General features: G+C 40.1%; 1 protein-coding gene across 3 annotated transcripts in view; it reads left to right on the top strand.

The window, feature by feature from the left end:
• The first annotated feature begins 10,671 nt into the window (after positions 1-10,671).
• Positions 10,672-17,685, top strand: part of ANKS1B (ankyrin repeat and sterile alpha motif domain containing 1B) — a 53,387-nt gene continuing 46,373 nt past the window's right edge. For all 3 annotated transcript variants that reach the window (XM_010143995.1, XM_010143993.1, XM_010143994.1), the window contains exons 1-2: positions 10,672-10,773; positions 15,995-16,174. In XM_010143995.1, coding sequence (XP_010142297.1) covers positions 16,091-16,174 — 84 coding nt within the window. In that variant the 5' untranslated portion in view covers positions 10,672-10,773; positions 15,995-16,090. The remainder of the gene's footprint in view (positions 10,774-15,994; positions 16,175-17,685) is intronic.

Here is a 17,685-nt window from a genome sequence, read left to right as displayed (position 1 = left end):
CCCCCAGTACAGTACAGGGTGGGGCAGGGGACGAGGATTGCAGTCGGTCTTAGTTCGCTCCACACTGCTTCTGCCTCCTTGGTCTTCAAGAGCAACACTCCTCACAGTCCTCCCCTGTGGCAGTGTGGTGTTCCTCCCACAGGAGACAGTCCTCCATGAACTCCTCCAGCTAGTGTGGGGATCTCCCGTGGGTTCTGAGCAACAAACTCCTCCAGCGTGGGTCTCCTTCAGCGTCACAGCTTCTTTCTGGATCTGTCCCCTGTTCCAGCATGGGCTTCTCCATGGGTAGCAAACTGACCTTTTCTCCACCGGTGATCTCTGAGGATTGCAAGGACTCAGTCTGCCATCTCGCCACAGGGCAAAGGGCAATGGCTGCTCTGGCATGTCTCCCCAACCCCTTCCTCACTAACCTGGGTGACCGCGTGGTTGTCTCTCCCTGTCTCCTCCAAAAACAAAAGGGAGCTCCCAAAGCAAAGGCTCTTGACAAACCGGTTTATCTCCTTAAATACGTTTATTTGCAGAGGTGCTGATTGGCTCAGCCTTTGCCAGAGGCAGGGTGGAACTGGAGCTGGGGGAGCTTTTTTGCAAATCTTCTTACAGGAATACTCCAGCAGCCCCACCCCCTGCTACCAAAACCTCGACAGGCACAAGGTAGCAGCCACGTCCCCCACTACTGAAACTCCACCAGACACAAAGCCAACACAGTTAGAAATCAGGGCTGTGTCTCAACTTTTAACTACATACGTAGTGTAATGAGCATGTTCCTTCTAAGGAGACCAAGACTGAGGGCAAATGTAACTTTCTGCGAACATGTGAGTGGATGTTATAAAAGAGATAATGATGAATTATTTTCATAAATCAGTGAGGACAGGACAAGGGCTAGAGAAGAGACAATTTCAGTTAAATATTAATGAAAACATAATTCAAGAATCAGAATGGTTAATCGTTGGATTAAGGATGTTTGCTAAATTACAATAGTTGGAATTTAAGAAAGCATTACTAGACATTGGGGAGATTCTTGACAATATTAAGAGTGGTTTGGAAATCATTATGGATGTTATTTGGGGTCTCTGACTTCTTGTAACGTGGGGCTGATATCCTGCAGTTAGATGCATCCACAGGACTGCTAAGTCATTTTGGTTTCATGCAGATCCCCAAATCCTCTCATTTAACACTGCAAAATAAGGACTACTGGTGGTACTACTACTGATAGGAGAAGTGGGGGATGAACTCGTTGACACTGTCTTTCGTTTTGACTTTATTGTGTGGGTTGGATGGGCCCAAGGTAAAGAAAGCAAAGCCTGAGCCACGGAGTGTAGATTTATCCTCTTTTTGACACTCCCTTTGAAGAAAACTTTATGTTTTCAGGAACTTTTGATAAGGATGACGAAAAAAGAGAGAAAGAGCAGAGGTGAAGAAAACATGCTACACTACCCTGTACTAGGAGTTCTGTGCAGCCCTTCTCACTGAGAAAATTCAAATAGAATTTATAGCAAGAAAGCCTTTCCCGTGACAGCCCATTTACTGGTGGGTTTTGCCCAGAATGCTTCATTAATAATGTATCGGCTCAAACTGTGGAATTCAAAAAGATAAACACATCTATATTCTTTTTAATTTATAAAATATCTTTAAGGACAAGAAGTTTGAGATGACCAAAGCTTTGCTTGTTTTCGTTGTTAATGTGTAGTTCAGTTTGGTTTACCTAGAGTACAAAATCAGCCTCCTGTTTGGAGAGCTCTTCAGCACAGTTTGCCCACTTGCTTTGTTCTAATTTGGTTATGTACAAAAATGTTTCTTCCTTAAGCCAGACTAGTGTTGCATGTTTAATGAAGGAATCTGCATAAGAAGATATGTATGATCTGAATGGCCTTGTTTCAATTTATCTCAAATCATGCAGACAATAATCTTTTATGTTGAAATTTGTCATGTTGCTCAGAGCCACCAGGGAAGAACTTACTTGAGCTACTGATGGATGAGTATTTTTGCCACTTTATTTGTATCCTTTTGTAACCCCACTTTTTGATGGTGTTCCTTCCTGCTCTTACCTCAAGGCATGAAAGAGAAAGATATTTTGAGAAATGCTTTTGCTGTCCCCTTGCTGCCCCTGGCAGAGTTAATCCAGCCATCCTGCTGTGCTCATAGAGCCTGTTCTCTCCCACCCATGGTGCTTCCTCCTCACAGATTAAGAGTCAAAGTACAGCATGATGCCAGCTCTGCCTATGAGATATGATTCTGCTCTGCCATGGTGGCTGTTGCCTTTTTTTAAGATAGTAGTAGTGTTGCTTCAGTTGTGATAGCATAAAGGATACAAACGAAGCAAGGATATAAGGGAGAACTAACAGCTTTTTTAAAAGCCGTATCATGTAGTTAGAAAATGGACAAAATTTGGGGTTCAAGAATCTGACAAGCAACATCACAATCCAAAATGAATGTCTGTTAGACAAAATTGCTCTTAATTTATTTTAATTATGCTAATCAGTTAGACTATCGGAAAGAGTAGATTAGTATAGCTGCAGCTGAGATGAATTGGTAGCTTTTACATAGGTAGGAACTCCTTCCATTTGGTGTTAAAGGATGAGGTTGATGGAGGTGGAAGGGAATGTGAAACCTGGGGAGAGGAGCTGGTACAATTTATTTCAAGCCATGATTTTCCTCCAGAACCCATAGTATTTGTTTTAATGAATTTAATTAAATAACCGTTTAATGAGCAAGGGTTGCAAACCAGAGTAGTATGAGACCACTAGGAAAATAAGTAGATGGAGGATTTCTTAATTTGTTACTTTCATGCTAAGGTTGTATGTCACGCCATAACCTGTACTGAGGTTATGAATCATTCAAAGTTTATCTTTTTGGGCAGTGTCCTTGCTGAAGAAAAAGCGACTGAATTGGTCAGCTGCTTGTTGCTGCATAGCAGGTAGAGCGATAATTGGGGGTCCTCTTAACATCATGTTGTATCTGTAGGTGCGTATTTCCTGTAAAGCAATGAAATTAAGATCTTGATAGAGGTGACATCCCTGGACAGCATAACACATGATATGCAAAACAGAGTCAACAGTGCCTGTACTAGCACATCACTAAATGTGTTTTACTTCATCTAGTGTGCAAAATGCTGTCAAAGAAAGCAGTATGGCCGAGGCTAAGTAGCCACTCTGCAGTAGGGTGTATTCACCGTGATTACTGATAAAACACAAACAGTTCTGAGAAGAAAAACATTCTTCATGAAATGGCTACCCTTGCTCTGACAGGTTTGTTCCAGTCCTCAGGGGAATAATGTCAGACACCTGACAGGCAAAATAGAAAACTAAATTTAGTAACCGCTGAATACTAAAAAGCACAGAGTCATAGACCATGGTTTCTGTTAAAACTGTAGCTTTAGGGTTCGTCACAAAATTATTTTTTCTTTTCCAACAGTAAATCTTCTTTTGGGTCATCCACCAGAGAGAAGCTGAGCTTTCGCTGTGGTGGATGCATCTTATCCTCAGCTTGCACAACTGTAAGCACAAGTACAACCATCCTTGGTTTTACTGTCCTGCCCATTTACTTGGGCCACTGTTAGCTCTTCTGTGGTCAAGTAAGGAAGCAAATGAGGAGCTGGCTATACAGAGAACTGCTGCTCCCTGCCTGCCTCCCAGGTGTGTTTTTAAGCAGGATGGGATCTCTGGAGTGATATCCCTGGGAGGTCCCTCTGCCACAGCTGTTCCCACTCTGCAGCCCAGCACAGCTCCTCTTAGACAGAACCCTGGTATTTACTTCTGCAGATCTTCCTTCGTTTAAGGAAGTATTTCTGTGCGGTTTTTATGAGACTTAGAGGACAATTAACCTGTATTTTGGCAGCGTATTGGGCTGGGTTGTGTCCTTAGCATACGGCTACCAGTTTATGCTGGTGGAGTATCGCCATTGCCAGTGAAGCTTTGTATCAAAGGGTACAAACACTTTTCAAGTTTTTATCTTCACAATTCTTTTACTGCTCTTTCCTTTAGAAAGTGGATAAATATTAATGCTAGAAGTAGGACAATAATGCATGATCGAGTTTCTAATTCTGGAATGTTTAATGTTTTAGGCTATAAGTGTGTTCTGGATGGCCGTGTGTGGTGTTCTGATTGAACCGCTCCATGGCCTGGGTAGATAGCCTCTGTGCATCAATTTGGCTCAAACTGGATATTCAAGGGTGGAGCCATGCTTTTAATATGAATGTTTTACATTATAGAAAAATAATTTTACTGAACTTATAATACTTTAATGCAATAATAATTAGGTATTTGAACATACAGCTGGTAACTTGCAAATACACTAGGAAACAGAATGTATTCTGAATAACATCTCGAATTAACATTTGTTCTGATCCTTGGTCCAGGTTCTCCTGTCCAGTTGTTAGGCTTTTCTTTCTGTATGTTGAAGATATTTTTTCTGCAGTCATTGTGTATCTAAAAAATGTTGATGATTTAAAAAAAAACTTCTCCATTAAATTCTAGCATTAGAAGGAGATATTTACAACTCCATCTTGGGTTTTTCGTTATTTTTATTGCTATTTTTTATAAGACAATGTAACTGCTTGATATAGAAATAAACAATTATTTTTCAATTCTAATATATTAACGTTGGTATAATTAACTAATGCTATTCTCATAATACAGATCTTACCTTTTAATGACTGCATTGGTTATAGCACTGAACTAGAGTAATCTGCACTTTTACTCCAAGCAGTGAATGGCTGTTTACTGCTTCTGTTATTCTGAAAACATCCATTACTGTATGTTATTAAAAGGCCTTAAAAACCAGCTATTTATTTAGTAGACAAATGTCTTCTTTTTTAAAAGGGCTTGAATGTTGTGGTTTTTTCCTTTTCCTTGCTTGGAGTTAAGTCTGTGATGAAACTGAATCAAGATCAGAAGAATCAATTTTAAAGCTGTTAAAATTTTCTATGGAGATTAGTATTTTATCCCCTACTTCTTGTTACCCTAGCTATATTTCACACTTGTGTACAGATTAATATGCTTTGCTGATAATTGCATATTAAAAATAGATAAATAAATTATTAGCTCATTATGAAGTATGTTGTAGTAACTTTAATTATAACTTATCTCCTATGTAAGTAATCCTGCAAAACATTGTGGGACAACATATCGGTATAGCAATTGCTCTCTGCGTGCTGTGTTATTAACACTGAAGACTCCAGGAAGCTGGCTGGAAAGAATAATCCTGATCTCTGTGACCACACGTTTTCCACATCTGTTCTGAACCAGTGACTGGACCTGTCGTTAGCGCTGTACCCAGGTGGAAATGCAAGTCACCAGTGGAGGGAACAGTCTAAGAAGTCTATCCTCTAGGACTCAGTTTGGGAATGTGTTCCACCTTTCAAACTGTCCAATATTTTTTCCAGTAACTCTCTGTGAAAACAGAAGGAATGTTTTCACTTTATGTACAGACTTGCTTTTCACATACTGTATTTTCAGCCTTGTCTCTTAGAAGAGGTAATCGTAACTGTTATCGTGTCTTTGTGTTTGTATGTACAATAGACTTTTAGGATTTAGGATTTACGGGGTTTTGAGCTTCATGTAATAAAAATGCACATATGTAATGATTGTCCTTATATCTGAGGCCATGGATTTAACTTCTTTTTTATTTAAAAATTGTTTTTAAAAAGCAGTTCAGCACGTAGCCTTAGACACATCCTCAGGCGGCAAAGTGGCCAGGTCTCACTATTGGCCAGGTCTTGTTTCCTTGTGTTTTCCTGGGTTTTATTAGTGAAAAATTAGTATTTTTCCACTGAAATATTAAGAGTTATCGATTACAAGCACAAAATTACAATGACTTTTTTAGCCAAACGTACTAGCACTTTAAGTCAACCAATTCTTAAACTAATGAGAATTTGGAACACAGTTTAATGACAAAAATGGCTTGTCTGCCAAGTCAGGACAAAAATTCCAGCATCCACAGTAGTACTGAAGGACGTCCTGAGAACTTCTGCAAAAAATACTGAATCCTCACCTGCCTGAATTTGACCTGGATGGCAACAGCTGAACAGTGTTGTAACACTGCTGCTCTGGCAGCAAGTAATGTGCAGTAGTGTAGCTCAGCAGAGTCTAAAAACTGGGGATTCAGAATTACCTTTACTTGGAGCAGACTTTTGGTCTTTGGTTTCTCAGGACCATTAAACTGGAGATCTGCAAATTGTATATTTGAGGACGTCGGGGGACGCACAGCAAACAGACATCAGTTCCTCGTGATAACGTATAGAAAGGAGACTTACTAAGCAGCCGTCTGTCTTTGTGAAATGCTGTCACCAAGACAACTGACATCGGTTTCCAGTTGGGTAATTAATTCAGGGGGATAATGGTGCATGTTTCAGATCATTATGATACAAGATCATAAGTCTCTTAGAAGGCTCTTTATACGCATAATAAACAGTTGCTTCCACTGCAGTGGTGGAAAACAGAGAAGTTTTGCATCTAGCAGGTTTGCATCAAGTCTCTGATCTGAAGGATGCTTTAAAGCCTCTCTGTTTTTACATGTCTGGCTTTGCTGGATGGTTAGGGCTCTATAGGAAAATCCCTGCACTGTTAAAAATGGCAAGGGTCTGTGATAATTTAGGTTGGAAGGAATCAGCAGTTGGAGTCAGGATGAGAAAGAGCAGAAAGTATCCCTATGTGAAAAAATGCAACAGAAGTGTAATACAGCTTGGACTGGGTTTGGCTGTGTGGTATGGTGAGCCACCAGGCATCCAGAATCGCAGCTGACTCAGGCATATCTACCTTTCAAAATATGCCAGTTATTACAGCATTTAATCTTGGTCAGTCTGTGGGATATGGGATTTTTTCACCTTTTTTTGTTCGGTTGGTTTCAGGTTTTTTTTGTTTTAACTGTTCATCTCTGTTCTATGGACAGGATTTGTAAAATGTTGAACACTTGTCCGTGCTGGACAGCAAGTGTATTTAATCCTTTCTCAAATTTTCGGTTAAACCACTCATGATGAGCAGGTGAGCTGTACTGCTTGGTCTGGTCTCACTTCCTGGCTATTCTGGCACTGCCGTGTTTTAGCATTAGCCCCACGGAGTGGCATTTTGGCAGAAAAGTATCAATGTATCTGTCACCCAAAATTCCAAGATAGCATGGCGTTTATTGCAATATGACCAGCAGTAAAATGGTTAATAAAATTGAATTTAGCTAGTGTTTTGGGGTATTTACTTGCAGAAGTAGGAAGATCACATGTTGTTGGCTTGTATGTTACTATTTTTTCTTCTTAGATTCTGAAGTGTCTGATGCTGTTACCAGAGAATAACTAAGTTTTCCACTTTGTAGCTGGTTCCTAGGGTCTGGTTGCTGCTACATGTTTAGTCCAGAGTACTTGTGCTTTTATGGTACTAATTTTAGCTCATACAGTAATTTTCAGATTATTCAAAAAAAGGGGGGGAATTGATGTCTTAAATTTCATTAATCATTATAATACTAATTTAAAAAAGTAGAATAATTATAAAAATGCAGCATTGGATTGTACTATTCAATCAGACTAAAATATCAGGCATAAAAATGCTGCAGAAACAGTGCTCTGTTTTAGATGGAATAACTTGTTAATTCCAGCGTCCACACATACACAGTCAGCAGGGAGTTACTGGGCTACATGTGTTTGTTTTTTAAAACATCTGTCAGCCAAGTCAGAGATCTAAGTGCAAAGTGTTACATTAGTTACATTTGTGGATTTCTTACATTTCCTGGTGTAGTTTCATTTTGTATGCTAACCATTAGAGAATATGCAGGTAAAAATAGGATTAAATTTGTGTGCACGTATCTCTTCTTTGGTCAAATGACTTGCTCCATTCTCTTTTGATTGTATTACAGCATCAAATATAAGCCAGTATATGAGATGGAGTTGTAATATTTTTGCCACAGGTATCCTACTGTTGGTAGAAAGAGGCATGTCATGTACATGGTGGGGTTTTTTTTGTCCTGGTAGTGAAATAAGAGGCTGTGGAGGACCATAAGCTCCTCTGAACAATTTCATGACATGTTGTAGCTGATTCCTGCAGCCACACTGCAAAGCTCTTTTCACTGTTGTACATTAAGTAGGCTGCAAGCCGTTTGACAAAATGCTTCATTGGGTACCGCTTAGGTGCGTTGTATTGACTGTCCCTAAGTTCAGTGTTACTGTGCTCACTGTTACCTGGTAGGTAGAAGGTGTTCATGAGGAACTAACTTGTGGGCTAGAGTACAAGACTTTTAATGGTTAGTTGATATGCAACATTAAGATATTTCTAAGATACTGCTTTAGGCAATTTTACCATCGCAACCGTTGACCTATATTCGTGATACTTGACATTTTTGATAAATGCTGTCAAGGATAATCAATCACAGAACAATTTTTCAGAGTTTCAGGGTGTTTGTTAATGCAGAAGTGTTTCAGAAAACAATAGTTTGTATTTGTAAGTGGAGTAATGGGTTTTTCCAAGTAAGAAAATTACTAGGGAGTCCATTTTCAGAAGAATACAGCCATCCTCACTTACCAGAGGATGTGGTCCAGTTGAGACTGGGCTGCAGCTGCCTATTGCCTGTAGGTTGCATCTTTAAATCCCTAACACTTCAGATTTGGAGTGACCACCATTTTAATGGAAAAACAAAATGTGGAATAAGTTTAGCAGAGCTTATGGCTTTTAAAGATCTGTACTGTTTTCAGATTAAAATAATATAACATTTAGACCCATCTGCTGATCTCTTATGTGCAAAGTCCCTCAAGACTTAGGTCCTTTTCTCCCCTGTTGCTCTGTGAAGTCAAAGAGAATTCTTTGTGCGGTTTGATATAGCTAATAAGGCAGTCAGAGCACTGAGAACCTTGAAACAACCCAAGAGCTGTAGCTTGACTGAAAAATCTCTGAGAATAGATGCTGTTGATGATGGGGAAGCATTATGAAAGAAGCAAGTTCACTGAAGTGCATTACCTGAGTAATGCTTAAAGAAGCTATAGTTCATTCACGTGTTTCATATAGTTAAATAATGGGATAAACTGTGCACCCTTCTGTTTAACATTCAATGTAAACTGAATACATAACTAAGTCTTCGGCATGCCTCCGGCATTTTTCTGCATGCTGCACTATCTCAGCTTCACTCATGCTTCTCCAGATTTACACTTAATAAGGAAGGCTAATAGCAGACTTGGGTCTGCTGTTGAGCTGCAGGGTTTGCAGCAACCCTGTAAGCTGCCTCAGAGAAAGGCCTTGATCTGTTTCATGTCATAGCCCATCAGTTTTTAGATACAGGCAAACAGGACTTTCGTATTGTTCAGCAATATCAAACAGCACAGAGACATCCAACAGAGGAAGTGTGGACATGCCCACGGATAGGCAGGAGTTCCCCCACCAGAATGATGACAGTGTGTTCCTGTACCTTGTCCTGAGATACTGGATCTAAGAGATGTCATAGGGAAGGTGCTGGGCTTTGGGTTTTATTTGTTCTCATGAATGGTAGCTCTTAGTGGTACTGCTTGAACTGAGGTAGTTGTTCACTTAAGAGGTAACGTTTTCAGGGTTTTTTGGGGACTATTACTTTTTCTAGGTCGAGTGAGAAATTCCGCTCAACTGAAGGGTGTTGACACATGGTGGTCCTAAATATAGTGGGAAGTACTGTCTTCTGAGAGCGAATGGATGCAGCTCTGGTGTATGAAACCATACGTGCAGTCTGGAAGAGTTACGTGAGGACATTGCTGTTTGCAGAGCAGAGGCTTGCTTCTGCAATTAGGGCCGCTTTACACTTTGAAGCTGTTGTAGCTGTTAAAAAATAGCATTGGTATATGACTTTTTTCCCACTAACAAATGCTTAAGTTTCTAGCATGTTGCTTCTGCCCTCTCTATTTGCCTGAGGGCAGTGGTGGTTTTGTATGTGGCAGGGATGCAGAGATACACAAGTGGGGAGTAGTTGCAGTAAATTTGGAACTTCAGTAATGTTCTTGTAGTTTGGGCAAGCACAAGGTATTTGTACCTATCCACTGATGGTCACATTTGTGTGCAACAGAGATTTTTTTTCATTTCATCTGCTAAAAGTAATAGACCTCCAGGACAAAGTTTGCCCTTCTGGGGTTTTTTTTTGTTTTGGGTTTTTTTTTTTAATGCAAAGGTGATTCTACATGATAGTGCAAACTGTATGTGTTGTTCAGAGATTGCACATGAACGACCTGGTGAATAGATGTAAAAGTGGTAACATTTATTCATTGTGCGCTTCCTTTTCTCCCTTCTTGCCCTCTCTAAGCATTCGCTGGCTGTTCCTCGCTCTCTTCCTCATCCCTCCTGTGAATCTCTTTTCATTCTTATCACTCACTGCCTGCACCTCTACATCTTCTTCTCCCACTCCCTTGTTTTTGCTCCTGCTCTTCTGCTTTCTCTTCCTGTTTCATTCTCCTTCCCTCCTTACTCATTTTTGAGACTAATTTTTTTTTTCAATTTTCTACATCTATACCTGCTTTGGTTTATTACTTTATTTTACAGGATTTTTCCTCTGTTTGATCTCACCTCTCATTATCTCTCCTGATTGATTGACTCACACTGTTCTCTGTCTGCTTAGCCTGTGTAGTGTACTAACTTGATAAAAGGTTTTAAGAGAAAATGGCTTCACTCTGAATGGATCTTTATTTAATGATTGCAATGTGTTCTTTTTAACAAGGCATTTTTGTTATTATTTCAGGTCTTAAAAATTAGCTTGATTGGCCACCGGAAGCGTGTTCTGGCGTCTCTGGGAGACAGGCTTCACGAAGACCCTCCTCAGAAACCACCTCGGTCAATAACCCTCAGGGTGAGTCCCCATGAAAATTTGTTTGCATTTCTCAGAAAGTCAGCAAATGTTTCTTAACAGTCACATGAGAACAACTGGCTGCTTGGAGTGGTGTTTAACTTACCTCACTTCAGAAGTTTACAGTGTAAACGTCTTGGGCTGACCTGCTCAGTTGCACTTCCCCATATAGCCAGCAAAGATAAATTGACATTTTTACAGAGTGATTCATCTGACCTGTTTCAAATGTCTACTTACGGTGAGATAGAGTAGTATCTTAGAAGTAGCAGCTTATCTTCTTTGCTCAGGAAACTAGCTCAGGAGGAGGTGAGTACAAGCTGCACATCTCTACATTTGACCAAAGGAATCCCAACCCAGCAGATCAATACTGCGGAAGAAGAGTTACCATTTTCCTTTCGCATTTAAAACCACTTGCACTTATATTTCAAACATATGATTTATGCTTTCCTTGAAGAGATCCTCTTGAAATTGTTGAGATACAAATGCCATGAAGATGTTTCTGTGTATCAGAAGTTTCCTTGCATTTTTAATTTTCATTTGTTTTCCCTCTTTCAGAAACCTTGTTGCAATGTCCCTGGGTTTTTTCCACTCTTGACCAGATTTAATCTTCTCTTATTACACCTCCTTCACTTGTTTTCTCCAATCCAATGCCTTTGCTTCCTTGCTGCCTGTTACCCTTACCGATTTGTGATGTGATGACCTATCCCTACTGTGTTGTCTCAACGCAGTTCCTATCAATGCTTTCTATTTTGATGTTTTAGGTCACATCCTTTGCATTTGATTGGATCTGATTATTTTCATGGGGCTGCATTTCTGACTGGAATCTCATTTGGGACCAAATTTCCAAATGTCAGGGAGTGTCCATGCTCCCAAATTAAATTTTCTGGTGTAAAGAGAAATAGAGAAAGACAGAATGAGGGCTTATTTTTACATACACTTACAATTTCAGTGACCAGCTTGTTTTCGCCCTGGTTACTCTCAGATGCCACATTTAGATCCCCCTCCAAATTCAACCTATTTCTTACGCCATGTTGAAAAAGATCTCACAAGTCTATAACATCCTGCTTGAAGGCGTATTGCACAAATGCGTGGCTATTTTTCTTGTATTTAATTTTTTTATGTATTATGTGAATGATTCCTGATGCACGGCAGGTGTTAAAACACTCCCAGGAACAAAGAATCAATTGAAAGTCGCATATTTTTGCTCAATACTTTCAAGTGCTCTGGACTGGGGAATTAGTTCCTCTTCAGCAGGTAGGAGAGTTTCCACAGTCCGTGTTATTGGTTATTCTCAGTTAATAGTGAAGAGAAAACTGGATGTCCTCCACCTGTAGTCAAAATGATAAAAAGTAGTCTGCTGCTCCACAGCTAGAGCTATTGATGCAGGCAAGTGCTAAATGTCATTCATCACCTTGTGGTATTGGAGTCTTCGCAGAGAATCCTAAAGAGTTTGGATTAATGTTTTCTTTCCCATCAACTGCTGCTATGTCATTTCACACAAACGAAAGACATAGTACTTGGTTTGTAGTTTGCAATAATTTTTAGCTTGAAAATTGGTTTAAATAAACTGCTGCTACTAGAAGATAGATTTACATAGAGTCATAGAATGGTTTGGGTTGGAAGGGACATTAAAGATGACATAGTTCCAGCCCTCCTGCCATGGACAGGGACACCTTCCACTAGATCAGGTTGCTCTAGATCAGTAGAAAACGTAGTTTGTTATTTAAGGAGTCTATTTTCAAGGTCCCAAGGTCAACCTAAGCATGGCTAACACTTCTTCTTTTTTGACTCTTTTTGCATTAGCTTTTAAAACATTTCAAGGGAGGAAAATGGTTAAATATTGAGGAAAGGCAACAAACATTAAAAATATCCACAAAATATGTTATTCCCACAACTGTGTACTAAGGAAAAATTATTTTGATTTCAAAGTCATATTCTCAAAAGTTAGATGATGACAGATCTCAGGTTACCTATGCAATCCTGCTTTCCTTCCATGAGTGCATTATAATCTTTAATTACACGTTTCCATGTTACTCATGGAAACCCATCCTCACCCAGTCAGCACTGGAGGCTAGAACTTAAACTGAAGGAACATCAATTTCGGCTGAAGATTTGGAGAAGTGATACAATAGTAATGATAGTTTAACTCATGAATTAATTCACTGGAGAGAATTCCTGTTTTTAGGAACTGGTCAGACAAACATCTGTAGGGCATGAGGTGCACCTAGGCAGCCTGGAGAAGGAGCTCCCTTCCAGCCCTGCCCTGTGTGGTTCCAACTTTCTGTGACTAGCAGGACTGAGAGGCGGGAATGAAGCAGATTTCCATAGTGAAAGGTGTGTTCAGGACATGTACCCATGCATTCACAACAGGGTGGAAACATGATACGAGTACCTGGTCACTAACAGTAGCACGGTAGTGAGGACATCATAACACCTGCACGGGAGAAGAGGATGTGGGTATGGAGTGAGGAAGAAAAATGCAGGAAGAGTGGCAGAGAGACAATTAAAGGAATAGCTGTAGTTACGAAAATATAGATTTACACCTGCTTTTGCCACAAAGCACTTTGTAAGTTATTTAGGTAATTGCCTCATAAACAGTCATTAATTGTAGGTTACCAACATTACGCATATTTGACAGGAATCCGGAGTCTGATTTGTACAATTGCTGAGCACACAGTGCTGCAAATTAGATCAACAGAAGTGGAGTTTTTAATACAAGCATTTGGAAAATCAGACAATAGATATCGTAATTGGGCATCCAGAGTGACTGATACTTTTTTAACCTTTGTGTGTATGTGTTAGGTGCCCTGCACTGAAGTGGTGATAATAAATTGCCAGAAGTCACAGGGTGTGGTGAAAATATGTTGACTGACATTTGTAAAGCACTTTCTAAGATCATGAAAGTGATGAAATTAGTCATCCTATCTTCAGAGTGGGATTTGAATAGAGTTTAGGGAAGGGGTTCGGGGCCACAAAACAAGGTGAAAATAAAATACTGACTACACGATAACTCATGATAACACAGCGCTGTGTATATGACAACATGCTGTACAATTGAGTACCCATCTGTGCTGTGAAGGACGACTTTGAGAAAACAGCATAAAATCCTACAATTACATACTGTTCCATAATGTAGCGGCACCACAATTCTTTTATTTCTCCATTTTGTATTTCTTGCCTGTATTGCCTTGCCAGCAATCTTCCGATATAGATCTCTGAGTGAATTTCCTCTTTATATGCAGTTTGATAAAATATGAAAAGCTCGATGAGAGCTGGAATCTGTATGTCCATTCCATGGTCATCTGTCTCTTTGATGTGCTGATGGCCCTATCAGTCTCCTCACAGTGGGGGAATCATGACTCCAGCAGAGAGAGGTTACCTGCCTGGCTGGAACGGCAGGTAGCGGTCATTAGAAAGGATCCTGTTCGGTGCCCCCTGTACTCAGGTTATTTTCAGGGCAGAGGCATGTGCACCATCTAGAGTCAGAGCTGAGCACGTGGAGGGTAGGGTTTATACATTATGCCTCACCAAACCTGAGCATGTGCAGACTACAGCTTTTCAGAATCTTTTAACTGGGCCAAATGTAGGTGGATTTTTGTGAAGGAGGGAAAAAGACTGTTTCTAAGAGGAAAATACTCCTTTCTTTGCCCTGGGAAATGTTGAGAACTTGTCTCAAATCATAGGAAAGCTGGAGAATTAAAAAAAAAAATCCCAGTTAATTAAACATTGCTAAACAACTATACGTCCCTGATTTTAGTCAACCAACACGGAAAATACTGATCTGTTACTGTGACTGCAAGGAATAATGTCACTTAGACTCCTCCTTCATTTCCAATATTAACATCAGATGTTACTATCACTTGAATGCATACAGCGAATTGCACCTTTCCTTTCCACTTGGAAGACATTACAGCTCTTGTTTCTAAACAGCATGGAGTAAAGTACCTTGTGCTTTTCAGAATTAGGTTTACTTCAGTGTAATCATGCATGAAATATCCACTTTAATTCTTTCTTTAACTAAAAAGGCAGGAGTTTTTACCCTCCAAGTGCAGTGGAGCAGGTTTTTGCTTCCTGTGATATCTTCAGGTCTCTTTTTGTTCAGTACTGAAATACATGTTATGGCAACAGGTAATTTGGACAAGGTCTACACTGTGCAAACAACTCCTGGGTACGTTCTGCCTCCAGAGACCTTACTATCAGAGAAATCTCTAGTGTCAGGTAAATTGAGCCCAGTAACCTACATCGTGAGAGAGGAACATCTTTCCCCATCCAGTTGCTATGACAGTGTTTTACAGTCCACACTGGGTTGTAGGTGTGCAGACTGGCTGCCCGGTACACTGTAGCTCTGCTTCTGCTGACAGCAATCTTCAGGACAGCGCTGAACGATGGAGCTGGGCACCAGTATTTGTAATGGATGTTTGAGCAAGTGATGTGATGTGCATGAGAATAGGTGTTTCCAAACATAAATACAGTGGCTGGCTGGGAGCAGTGTGGTAGCAGATCCTGGTAAAATGTATGGTCAGGAGGATGTGTTTAGCTGTTTGTTAGACAGAGTTCACGTATTGGTTTCCTGTGGTATTTGCACACTGACTGATACAAGGTCACAGTTCAGCACAGATTACAAGTAAGGCCTGGTAAAATATTTGAACCCTGATGCTTTCATGCGATCTAGGAACTGTTATTTAGCTTGCTTCTGATATCCAGTACTTCAGGTTAAAGGGATGTTCTGTGAAATCTATAAAAATTGCAGACAGAGTCTATATTTTGTAAGTGTTTGTGCATTTCTTTTTTCCATCGAGAGATGTTGCTAGAGTTCAAATCACTTTCAAATCACTTTCACTGCTCAGAGTGGCTCCTCAGAAGTGGCGAAAATGTATTTCATTTTACAAATAGCTAGTCCTAAATCACTACTTTATTTGGGCCTTGACAAGAAGTAACTCACAGTTTTATGTCTCTAGCAGTCCTAGAAGAGAGCGTGTACTACACAAAGAGGTTCTGGAGAGAGAATTTGCCACTAGTTCGTGTAAATAGTGAATCATTTTCCTTCCACATGGGCTCTGCGCCTTAGATACCAAATCTCGAAATTTCATTCACAGTAAACTCTATTTCAAGAATTGTTCCTTAATTTTTTTAGTATGAACATTTCCAATACACTTCTAATATGTGGTTTGAAGTCAACAATATGCTCCTCTTCTTATGTTGAATTTTACTCCTCTCTGTCCAGGAACCCAGCGGTAACCACACTCCTCCTCAGTTGTCTCCATCACTTAGCCAAAGCACTTTCACTACTGGTGGCTCCCTGGACGTTCCCCACATTATCATGCAGGGTGATGCAAGGAGAAGAAGAAATGAAAACTATTTTGATGATATTCCCCGGTCAAAGCTGGAGAGGCAGATGGCACAGGTAGGGTTAAAACGATGCTACTAAAAGCCTGCGCCTTGCTGCAATTGGTTGCAGAACTAATCCTAACCATAGCTGTGTGTCATATATGAAGGCTGAATTGTAAACTAGTAAATAAAAATAAGCTGACATCAGTTCCCTGCCAGGAACTCAGAGGACCTGAGGGTGGTGATTGCTGCTTTTATTAATGGAGAGGGTCAGCATTCTGCTAAACTTTGTGATCTGCAGATGTATCTTGAGTGTTTAAAAAAACATTTAACTGTGCAACAACTCGTTTGAGCATTGCAACAGTGCTAGACTCAACTGGATGTTAAATCAAACCGTTCATGTAGCCTTCATCTCTGAATTTTTTCACCCAACCACAATAAGAGTACTGATAATTATAAGTTGAGCATACATTGACCAGACTGTCTTGTACATTCTAAAGGGCAGTAAAAGTTAAGCTTGGACAGCCTGTTGATGAAAATGCTTTAGTATGAACTCGGCTATTTTTTGGTGGTACATATGATGAAGGTCAGCCAGGTCTTAAGCCATGTGGTACTTTGCAGCACATGTTAAAAACAGGGCTTTGATTTGCTATCAGAAGCAGATGGGCAGCCAGTGCAGTTCCTGGAGTGACTCCCTTCAGGAAGCGGCAGATCACTGCATGCTGCCCTGCATGAGGCTTCCCAGTGGTTCTGTGCCTGTCACAGCCGAAAACAGAGCCTCTATCCACAATTCAGCCTCAAAATGGAAACAGCTATGCAAATAACTGTGTATGGTTAATGTAATGAATGAAAGGCTGCTGTCTCTCAGCTAATTGCATGAATAAGAAGTAGTAATTAAATAAACAAGCAAAACCAGGTGCTGCCATTACCTGGGAACACAGAAACAAATTGAATTTTGTTTGTTCAGAGGACATTTCTGGGGAAGTGAAATTTCATTGGTTGCTGGGAGTGTTTCCTTGCCTTTTTTTAATCTCCTAATTTTCTGCTGTATAATGTTATTGTGCAGAGTTAAGGGGAAAGTTGCCTAGTGAATGAGCTTGTTTTCAAACCAAAGTCTGCTGGCATTTTGTGACAAGAAGAGGGTTGAGCTGAAGTCCAGCAAGGAAAAGCCCAGTTCTTAAGATAATGGTATTTCTTTAAAGGTCATGAAATTCAGGTGTTTGAGCCTGAAGTACACACTTGCTCATGGCTGAGTTGACTGGTTCATCTACTTCATTTTATCACTTGGTTCACAAATCCCTATTCTCACTTCTTCATTTAGTCACTAACACTGAAGAAAAAAAAAACCAACCAAAACCTATACTATCAATTCTTCCTGTCTCATTTTCACTTTTTTATTTTCCTGTTTGAAGTCCAGATATTCCCAAGAGATTATGTCACGCTCTTGTGTGTGGCATCTGGAGGTTCTCTTGGGACTGTGAAAAATTGCTTTTCCAGGAGGATTGTGATATGTTGCATATCCAGAGACAAAACTGAGCATTTAGTACTTACTTACATCACTCCAGCTGGGAAATTATTTTTTTTTTT

This window comes from Buceros rhinoceros, unplaced genomic scaffold (assembly GCF_000710305.1).
Source record: "Buceros rhinoceros silvestris isolate BGI_N320 unplaced genomic scaffold, ASM71030v1 scaffold4179, whole genome shotgun sequence".
NCBI classification, from domain to species: domain Eukaryota; kingdom Metazoa; phylum Chordata; class Aves; order Bucerotiformes; family Bucerotidae; genus Buceros; species Buceros rhinoceros.
This window is presented reverse-complemented; position numbering and strand designations above follow the sequence as displayed.